This window comes from Aplysia californica, unplaced genomic scaffold, assembly GCF_000002075.1.
Source record: "Aplysia californica isolate F4 #8 unplaced genomic scaffold, AplCal3.0 scaffold00091, whole genome shotgun sequence".
NCBI classification, from domain to species: domain Eukaryota; kingdom Metazoa; phylum Mollusca; class Gastropoda; order Aplysiida; family Aplysiidae; genus Aplysia; species Aplysia californica.
In genome coordinates this window covers 1458684-1469544 of record NW_004797361.1, presented here as the reverse complement: position 1 = coordinate 1469544, position 10861 = coordinate 1458684, and the positions used below count along the sequence as shown (strand labels likewise).

The 10861-nt window shown below is 41.2% G+C and overlaps 1 protein-coding gene across 1 annotated transcript; it reads right to left on the bottom strand.

The window, feature by feature from the left end:
* Positions 1-47: 47 nt before the first annotated feature.
* LOC101857098 (tRNA-splicing endonuclease subunit Sen15) lies at positions 48-5961 on the bottom strand (the record flags this gene model as incomplete). Its single annotated transcript, XM_035968854.1, is given in 4 exon segments — positions 48-234; positions 2099-2183; positions 2978-3025; positions 5788-5961. Coding segments are annotated over 4 exon segments (329 nt in total), but the record flags the coding sequence as incomplete, so codon positions are not given.
* Positions 5962-10861: the final 4900 nt, after the last annotated feature.

The following is a 10861-nucleotide window of genomic DNA, read 5'->3' as shown; positions in this document are numbered from 1 at the left end:
GGGGAGGGGGGAAGGGGGTTGGTATTACAGAATTTGACTGTACTTACATTTTCTGAGGTTCTCCGTCAATCATGATCCCAGAAAACATGTGCTGAGCTTCGACGAGCGAGATTGTCTCCTCAGATCCTAAAGGTAAGACGGCTTGCCTCGGTGTCTGGCGGTTTCGCTTACCAATCACAAACGGCCGGCCGAGAGTGTCGCTGTAGGCCAGCTCTGTGTACCACCAGCCTCGCACTGTGTGTAGGAAGTTAGAGACAGAGGGGAAAAAAATGTTTGCTCATATTAGTATCATATTCAAATATATGCAGTTGAGTCTTCTTTTTCTCCTTGTTCCTGTTGTTGTTGTTTATTTCTTCTTCTCCTTCTCCTTCTTCTTCTTCATCTTCTTCTGTGTTCCTCCACTAGACCTTAGGAGTAGTCAACTGATGACTTTACGATATTTATCAGCTCAGAAGACAGATTTTCAAGAAAATTTTATTTAAATTTAATTCCAGTAGAGTCTGCTAAAACTGATAACCTGCAGCACCACTAAATGTTCTTCAGTTTAGTCCAGTTTTCAGTTTGGAAAGGTTGCTCAAACAGATGAAAAACAATCAGGGACTTTCTTTTCTTTCGGTTTACCAATGTTTTTGGATGAACCATTTTCAGTTTCAGTGGACTCCCAGTATTATGTTCCCTACATTTCCAGTTGTCTTATGCCACGTTCGAAAGGTACCCATGATCTGAACAAATCAAGCAGACCGTAGTATTTTAAGTGTTCGGTAGGGATTCATTTTTAACTTAATGCCGGTAACCTGCCTAATCTGTCTAGCTCCTTCTCAACAATAGCCTTCAATAAGAAACGAATCAAAGAGATATATATGAATGCGCTCACAAGCTGAGGTCAGACATAATCTTAATATATATATGAAAATTACTACATCTTATACTTGTTCAAACAGGTAAAGATGATCAAATTACAAAAACAAAAGCAGGAGGAAAACGTACAAGAATTCAAACAGACTGGCAATGGTATTTAAGCAACCATGATTTTTAACAAGGCGGCACTTATAAAATTATGAACTGAAAAAAAATCAGTCTAAAATAAAGAGTGTCAAGAGTACGGCGTGTGACTACTCTAACAAATGATAAATACTATGAAGATGGTACTCAAAATAGCAAGGTGTTTTATTCTGAAATGTAATCGTACCTTGGGGGGCAAAAATGGTCAGATCATTGCAAGGGAGAAATAGACATGCCAAGTACTCCGATAAAACCAGAGTCCTCTGATTTTTTAATGGATGTCAAAGAACCCTGATTGGACCTGCATAAAATAAGACTTTTGTCTTGAATTCGGTTTCCATCTTTATACAACTTATCATAAATTATGAGAAAATACACAGGTTAATTTGCATTTATTTGTGTGACTTTTTATTGTAAATGGTGAGAAAATACACATTTTTAATTGATACATAACATTTGTGTAACGACATGGTGGAATCAAGCACTCATAAATTTTGGGGCATAGAGTTTTTGGTATCATCTTAAAGCTTGTGTTTATTTGGCTTGCTTTTCGTGGGGAAAAAAATACCCATCTATCTTGAACAGAAGTCAAGACTTTAACGACTGAAGAACGTGGGGGTCCCTTGGTGTCAGAGATAAAATTAACGAGAAATGGCTGCCAATTTTTGGTGACTCCAAAGCTTCAGTGTCATTACAAACTGCATGTTTACATTTAAATTGCCTTTCAATCAACACTTTTCAGTAAAATCTACACAGAAACCTGTTCTTAATCGTAACTAGACTTCAAAGGTATTGAGCCAAAAGATTTTTTAAAACTACAAAGATTGAACAACAGGTGGAAGAATGTCAGTTTCGTTTATTGAAGTATTTTGATGAACACCTTATTCTGCCATGATGCCACACATCTGTTTTTGCTATGGTTGGTTCGTAATATAATTTTAAGATACTGGGGTTCTGAGGACTCCGATCCCCAGCTCCCAACTCCAAATTTTACGGAGGATTTCGAGAAATATTCCTATTTTTGGTAGTGGAGAGGGTGGCACGACTAAGTCTACAATGTTGCTGATCTGTGGTACCACGTTATTATTCCTCTCACCTTCCGTCAGATCTTGATAAATCAAAAACACTCTGTCAGCGAGATCCTCATCACAACTTGGATACAGGCGAAGGAAGTCTTCTAACTGTTGGAGATAAAAAGTTGCATAACTCAACTGAAAATGAAAACAGTCCATAAAATTTTCAAATTGCTCATGAAATCTTAATACAGAGTGCACAGTACATAAATTTTCATCAAACTTTATACCATTTGATATGGTTTGATGCACTGAGGGCAGCCAAGTTTACCTATGTAGAGTTGCAAAAGCTACCATTTTGACTTTAACACAAAACAATCAAATACTCCCTGGAAAGACTTATTGACTTATGGATTGAGGGAGTCAAGGAAACCCTGAGAAGTTATAATAACCCACTTAAAAGAGCTGCAGAGCTTGTCTACTATAGAAAACTGCATCTCCCCTCGGCGCTTTTAACGACAAAAGGATGAAAAGGCAAAAGTAAGTAATGACTTATGAAAAGTGGAATAAACGAGCGTATATATAATATAAAACAGATGCATTACTAGGAGAGCAGAATCAGTCTAACAGTAAGTGTAAGCTTACATCAGAGCTTGTGATTGCTTATAGAGTGGCCCGAAAGGGGTGAACAGGATATTTAAGTGGCAATGAAACAGTTCTAAATGTGTGCACAGTGTTCATTGGTGATATGAAAGTCAATTTTTTACATTTAATTTATTAAACCTCCATCTATGGGTGAATTTGACAGCAACAATGTTCCAAGAAATTAAGAAGGGAAGCAGTGATTATTTTATTATATGAACACTTTGCCACTGGTCATGGTAACCCCTGGATGTTGCACACTAGGTAAAGCACTTCAAAACGGGTGCCGACTATACATTAATTTTAATTGTGAGACTTACTATTGGGTGCCTGCTCGGACCATGTGAAGGCAACACTGACATGGCTACCTGAAAATACAACAGAAAAAAGATAAAAAGTGGAACAATAATAATATTCCCAGTATATTAATAACTTAATAAGTTAATAATAAGCTTATAGGGCCTAAAAATTTCCAAAAGTTTACTTTTACTGTTCATACTTCCCATAACTAGCCTACAGAGTTAGAAACTGTAAGACTCAATAATTCAGACTTTTCATATTAAGTAAAACCAAGACAGTAAGAGAAGACAATAATCAAAACACAAATGGCTCAAAACTCCTGTCGACCTTTGCAAACTCAAACTGACTCGAGACTAGATCTAGACTGAACTGAGACTGTGAGTAATGAACTAGGTTTCAACTGTGAACAAGTAGGCTAAACTTGATTCCCCATTCGCCAGTTCTATTCGGACTCAAATCCGATTAGATTTTTTATCTATTCAGACTCGAGTCTGAAAATGGGTTTTATCTATTCGGACTCGGGTCTGAAAAAAATGTCTATTTATTCGGACTCGCCCTCTCAGTGAGTTATGTGAGTGTAAGGAGGTTAAGATTCATAATATAACTGTCATCGGGGGAATTTTACGTAAAACCAGAATTACAACTAGAATTACCTACTTGGACTGTGTAATTGTGTCAAAAGTCAAAAGACTGCACTCTCATTGCCCAATGGCAGTGTCTACGAACACGGTAACCGACAACTCAGGGCCTTTCCACCACCACTAAAGCATCATCATTACTTCCACCACAATTTGTCTTTCCACATTTTTAATTTCATTTTGTCAAGTGTTATAGTTTTTCAGTAATTAATATTATTTCAAAACCACATTGCATAAAAATCCACAGCCGTGGCCTCTTCTCAACAACTCTTCCCCCAGCAAGCCGAGAGTGCGTGATTGTTATGCCAAATCTCATTGGTCAACAAAATTAACTTTGCCCCCGGCAAGTTTAACTCAACTTGGTTGTTCTGTTCATACTAATGACGCAGGGAGGGTCAGTTTAGCAGACATAGATCTAGTAATTTGTAACTGGATACTAAAGCTCACGTCTTCATTCGGCCATACTAAAATGAGAAAAAACCCGAAAAGAGACGAAAAACACGGCAAAAAGACACGAAAAGACGAGAAAAGACAGGAAAAGATACGATACCAGTCCTAATTGGGAGGGTGTCCCCCACTCTTATATGACCTTACAATGCAGTTGCGAGCGCCGTAAAACACTAACCAAAAATTTAAAAATTCATGTGGAGAGAGTTGCATGGCAAATATTCACAAGACGCGTTTAACAACGTAAATTTCCACTTGTCACAGTGGAACCCAGCACCATAAAGTAAAGAAAGTCCTATAACAGTAATTACATAAATAATAATATTTTACTAATAATAATTGTAAAGATTAAATGCGACAAAAAAGAAAATAAAACATCGAAAGGACGTCATGCGCCAATCTGGCTTTCATTATGGAGTCTCGGGTGTTCATCATGGCGGAATATAATTTATAAACAAGGGAGTGTCTACGTACACGGTAACCGGGCACATAGTCTCAGTATCTACGTACATGGGAACTGGCTACTTAGTTTCGGGGGCCCCTTAAGCTAGGTGCACGGTAGCTGCTTCGCTCCCTTCCTTCAAGACCTTGACTTCTTTTATTTTCCACCCTTCTTTTGTGTGTTATGAGCACAAAGTAAACAGCAAGTACAATGGGACCATTCTATGAGAGCTGTTTCCCATTATTTTCTGTCTAGATCCCATAAATAACAAGACGGCACAGCCATACAAATGTATTTCAAATCCTAAATTGAAAGCAATTCTATTCAGAAACTTCTCCGCCTTAACCCCATCCATTTAATCATTTATGCATTACGTGTAGTGTGCTTTTAAAAACGCTGGAAGAAAAATGCAGGTAAATGAAAAAGTTGGAAATGTACCATAAAAATGGAAAGTCCATATTTTAGATCTATTCATACACACACTTGCTGAGATATAATGAACAGCTGTTATACAGTAGAACATGACTATAGCGGGACTTTTGGTTCCAGAAGAAAAATCCCACTCTCGGCAAGTTTCCGCTAGATCTATAGAAATCAGTCAAATTAGTGTTGGGCGGTACCGGCGAAACCCAGTATGCCGGTCCTCTCCCGGTACTGGGTGTTGAGAACCACCAGTACCGTACCCGTACCGGGAGTGACACCGGGAGCTGATGTCAGAGACTGTGCATCTCGCGTTTAGCGCCACGATCAGCGCCGGGATGCCCCCCCACCCCACCTCACACAGACACATATATATGCGTCTCTCTGCCACCTGACCCACCTCACTCATCACTGGACTGGCCATTCACAACACCGCACTGCTGGCTGCCTGTTTTAAGCCGGCCTACAGCTCCCCATCGCCCAACCCCCTTCCCCCAGATAGAGCTCGCTTGATCTCTCCCGCTGTATATCCAAGTTCGGGACTTCCCTTGCCCCACTAAACCCATGCATAAATAAATAAGTTTACATAGAAAAATGGGGGATTCCTGTAAAGTCCCGCTGAAGGGTTCAGATGGAGTAGTTGTGCATCTAAATCTACACAAGGTGTCTATGACTGTGAACTTGGACATAGAGAGAAAAAAGGCAGCTGAAATGGCCATTGTCAATTACATGGCCTCACACAATGCACACATCGGAAAATGTCGGAGTCAGCACACTGCACATACAACACGGTGACTCGCACAACACGATACTTCTGTGAAGAACGAGGGTGGATCTTCCTGTTACCAAATACGTAGACTCTGAGACTTATGAGCCCGGTTACCGTGTACATAGAAACTCTGTGTAGATAAACAAACTTGTAGGGACCGTAGATGGTAAGGATTACCCCAATTTTGATAAAAGTAAACCTGAAAATAAGTCTGACGTCTGAAAGGAAACAAATCAGAAGTCTTTCCGTGTCTTTTTCGCATCTTTTCGTGTCTTTTCCCTTTTCGCCTCTTTTTGTGCCTTTTCGCATTTTAGTATGACCCTCTGGATTGTTATAATTATAATCGAAAAAGTTTTCAGAAATGCTGGAAATATTGGTATTTTTTTACTTTCCCTCCCGTCTGACACTTAACTACCAGTTGCCCATTTTCTACAAATTGATGCATTGAACACAAATATCAACTTCATTTCCGTAGCAAATTAATAGTTTTTGAAATATCTGAATAGTTCTTAATAGAGATAGACGTGCTTTGGACCAGTCAAGGAGAGCCTGCCCAACTGGGGTAAAAGAAAATCTGGGGGGATACAGCCCTCCCCTCCCCCCCCCCTATTTTAAACCATCATCATCATCATCATCAATGCCTTTCACCCCTGGCAGGGTATAGGCCACATACAAGCTCCTTCCATTTATCTCTGTCCTGAGCCATCCTTCCAAGCTCGTTCCAAGTGAGCTTCATTTCTCTCATGTCCCTTTCCATGCATCTCCTCCATGTTTCCCGTGGCCTACCCCTGCCTCGTGCTCCTTGTGGGTTCCACTGCAGTGACTGTCTTGTGATGTTTCCACTGGGCTTTCTTAAGGTGTGTCCCATCCATCGCCACTTTCTTAGTCCTATTTCTACTTCTATATTCTTTTGTCCTGTCCTTTCCCACAGTTCTTCATTTCTTATTCTATCCTGCCACTTAATTCTTAGAATACTCCTCATACATCTGTTGATGAAAGTCTGGACTTTATTCAGTACTGTTTTCGTTGTCTTCCAAGTTTCGCAGCCGTAGAGGAGCACAGACTTGACGTTGGAGTTAAAGAGTCGAATCTTGGTGCGCAGCGAGATGTTGCTTGCTTTCCAGACTTTTGATAATTGCTTGAAGGCTTACCTTGCCTTGGCGGTTCTTGCTTTAACGTCTGCCTCGGTTCCACCTTTACCATCGATGACACTTCCAAGGTAGGTAAAGGAGTCCACTTCTTCCAGGGGAGTGTCTTCCACTGTCACAGCAGGGCTTGAAACTTTTCCTAGCTTCACTACTTTTGACTTGCCTGGATGTATACGTAGGCCAACACTCCTTGATAGCCTGTTGAGTTCCTTGGTCTTTTCTTGCATCTGAGCATGTGTGTGAGAGAGCAGTGCAAGGTCATCTGCGAAGTCCAAGTCCTCCAGCTGCTGCCAAGGGATCCATTGTATTCCATTACATTTGCCTCTGGTGGCTTCTTTCATGACCCAGTCAATTGCCAGTATGAACAGGAAAGGTGAGAGCAAGCATCCTTGTCGCACTCCTGTCTGTACCTGGAATGATTCTGAGAGTTGTCCTCCATGGAGGACTTGGCAGTTTGTTCCATCATAGGTGGCCTTCACAAGCTTGACGATTTTCTCAGGTATTCCAAAATGCCGCATGAGTTTCCACAGAGTTTCCCGGTTCACGCTGTCAAATGCCTTTTCATAGTCAATGAAGTTGACCACGAGTGGAGAGTTCCATTCAAGCGATTGCTCAACAATGATACACAGAGTAGCGATCTGGTCCGCACATGATCGGTTTTTGCGGAATCCTGCCTGGTTTCCTCGAAGCTTCTCATCTGTTGCCAGCTTGATTCTCTCCAGGAGTATCCTGTTGAAGACTTTCCCAGGTATGGACAGGAGTGTAATGCCTCTGTAGTTGTTACAATTGCTGAGATCTCCTTTCTTTGGCAGCTTGATTAGGTGGCCTTCCTTCCAGTCTGATGGTATTTCCTCCTTTTGCCAAACCTTTTCAAACAGAGCATAGAGAATTTCCACAAACCTATCTTTCTCTGCCTTAAGGGCTTCCGGTGGTATATGGTCGGGACCAGCTGCCTTGTGGGACTTCAGTGTTTTTATAGCGGCTGCAATTTCCTCTCTTGAAGGTGGTTCTGCGACTATTGGGAGGTCATTTCTGGCTGGAAGAATTTCTGGTTGGTTTTCTGGAGGTGGTCTGTTCAATAGTTGATCAAAGTGTTCTCTCCATCGGTTAAGTTGCCCCTCTGGGTTGAAGATAGTCTTTCCCTCTTTGTCTTTCACTGGTAGAGTCGGCTTGCTGAACCTACCTGAAAGAGTTCTTGTAGTCTGGTGTACAATCTGTAAGTGCCCGTCTGTTGCTGCTTTCTCAGCCTTTTCGGCCAGGCCATTCAGGTAGGTATTCTTGTCCTTCTTGATGGAATTCTTTACCTCCCGGTTTACTTCGGTGTACTCTTGTTGTGCAGCAAGTTTCTCAGTTCGGGTACGGCTGTTGTTGACTTGGGCCTTCAGCTCTCTTCTTCTTTTGACTTTGTCTAGAGAGTCTTGTGAAATCCATTCATTCCTGGTGTTGTCTTTGGGTCCTAGGGTGCTCTGGCAAGTTGCATTTACTGCCTCTCTTATCTTATCCCAGTGTTCGTTGACTTCACATTCATTCAGATCTTGAAGGGCTTGAAATCTGTTCTTCAGTTCCAACTTGAACTCATTCTTCTTTACTGGGTCTTTCAGAAGGCTCACTTCATACTTTAGACGATTTCCAGCTGTGACTTGTGCATATCTTCTCAGTTTTAGTTTCATCTTTCCAAGGATCAAATGGTGGTCTGATGCGACGTCTGCTCCTCGTAAGACTCGGACGTCCTCCAGTGAGCGTCTAAACTTTCGGGAGATGCAAAAGTGGTCAATCTGGTTTTCCGTTGTTCCGTCCGGGGAGACCCAAGTGGCCTTGTGAATCCTTTTATGTGGGAAGATTGTACCTCCAATGACCAAGTTGTTGAATGTACAGAAGTTTTGGAACCTTTCTCCGTTGTCATTTGCCTCTCCTAATCCGTGTCTGCCCATGATTTCCTCTTTGTGACTATTGTCCGAACCTACCTTTGCATTTAGATCTCCCATGTCAATGTTGATGTCTTTACCTGGAAGTTTGTCGATGACGTTCTGCAGGCGGTTGTAGAAGTCATCTTTATTCTCCACTTCTGCATCATTGGTTGGAGCATACACTTGTATGATGTTCATGTTAATGACCTTCTTCCTACCATCTCTTACCTTGAGTTCTTTGTTAGTTCCAAATGAGGCCATGATGATCCTTGGACCATGTGCTTCCCAGCCCCTGAATGTATTTGAGCTGTTTTTGATATGATCATCCCTACTCCTTCCCTGTGTGGTCCATCACTGTCATTTCCTGAATAAATAAAAAGCTCCCCCTCTTTCATTCGCTTCTGTCCAGACTGGTTCAAGTGGGTCTCGCTGATTCCCAGTATGTGTAGTTGGTATCGGTGCATTTCTTGGAGAACTTTTGTGCAGTTTTTCCAGCCTCATAAAGGGTCCTAACGTTCCACGAGCCGATCCGAAGAGACTTGGACTTGGATGATGGTGGAGACTTCTGCCCAGCAGCTTCCTTTCGGCTTTCACTGCCTTGCATCATAAACTCTCCATTTGGAGAAGATCCACGATCAGCCAAGCAGAGATAATGGTTTTTGCTTGTATGTGTTTCTGTAACAGGTTCTTTTTACGAGAGAGGTTGTTAGCCTCATGACTCAACCCCCGACCTGGAAGCAGGATGACTCTCTTTCAGGAGTCACTACCTGGTTTGCCATTTAGTCGCCTTGTACGACACGCTAGCACCACGTCAGTCCTATTCTTCTCAATGCCGAGACTGCACGGCTAATTTTAAACCATAGGCTTATATATTTGATATTTTACAGAGTTAGATTTGAAATTTTCTTGATAATTCATTTGCGACAGAATCAGTGGCTTTATGTGTGATCTGCAGCAAACAGTAAGTACTGCAGTTTGACCCCCGAAGCAGTGCATCTGAGTGCGAGAGTGAAAATAAAAATTTACGGAAATATTTAGGAACAACAAGGGTTGGAAGTTGGAGCGGACTCCATGCTGAACTTAATTCAGGGCTGCTGTTATTGGTACAATAGTGCGTATAACTCTAACTAGTTATAAGTACAATTGTACTAATAACCAGACAGAGTTATTCGTACAATTGAATTTTGGAGGTTGTAAAAATAGCCAAGATCACTAGATCTAGTCATCCAGTTGGTTCTCCCCTGAGTTGAGCATTAATGTAATAACTTTAACCAGACCTAAATTGGTAGGCCTATAAGGAAAAGTAGGCTAGATCAATACTTTTATTAAAATATAAGTAGATCTATAATTATGACTAGATCTAGATTATTATGTCTCTTTGTTTTTACACAAAACCATGAGTGGAAATCTTTGAAGTCAAAACAAACAATTATGGGAAAAAAATTGTTGGTCAGTCGGGGGAGGAGAGAGAAGAAGAAGAAAAAAAAAAAAAAACATCCGGGGGACCGGGATTCGAACCCACACTCATAATATAATACTTCTTCAAACGCAGACACGCCCTCATTTCGGCCATCAGAACTATCAACAGAAGGAGGTAGATTAAGCTTAAATATTTTTACAGCACGGTTTCAACGCAACACACATTTCTAGATCTAGACTTAGACTAGTTGTTTTTTGTTACATGAGGCCATGAGGGGAACACCATCAATGAGGCGACTGGCATCAGATCGGCAGATGAGGTCTGATGAAAAATTTAAAAATTTCAGCTGGTGGAATATTGGAAACTGATCTAGAATTTCTAGGTCTAGATCTAGATTCTAGATTTAGATCTAGATCTAGATCTTTAGATATCTACAAAGACAGAACATGTAGGCTGTAGGCCTGTGGGCATGCAGGCCTACTATTGTACGGATACCTGCAGCACTTCGTACAATTGTGCGTACAACGTTGTACGGATAACTAGACAGAGTTGTTCACACAATTGTACGGATAACCTCCTTAATTCAGAGTCTGAATATAATTTTTGTCTTATTGGACTCAACTTCAAGTCACTTCGTTCCCCATTTCAAAGGATCTCTTGTCTCGGTGATCTTGTAGTTCCGTTCGTTAAAGGCCACGATCCATTTGTTTACA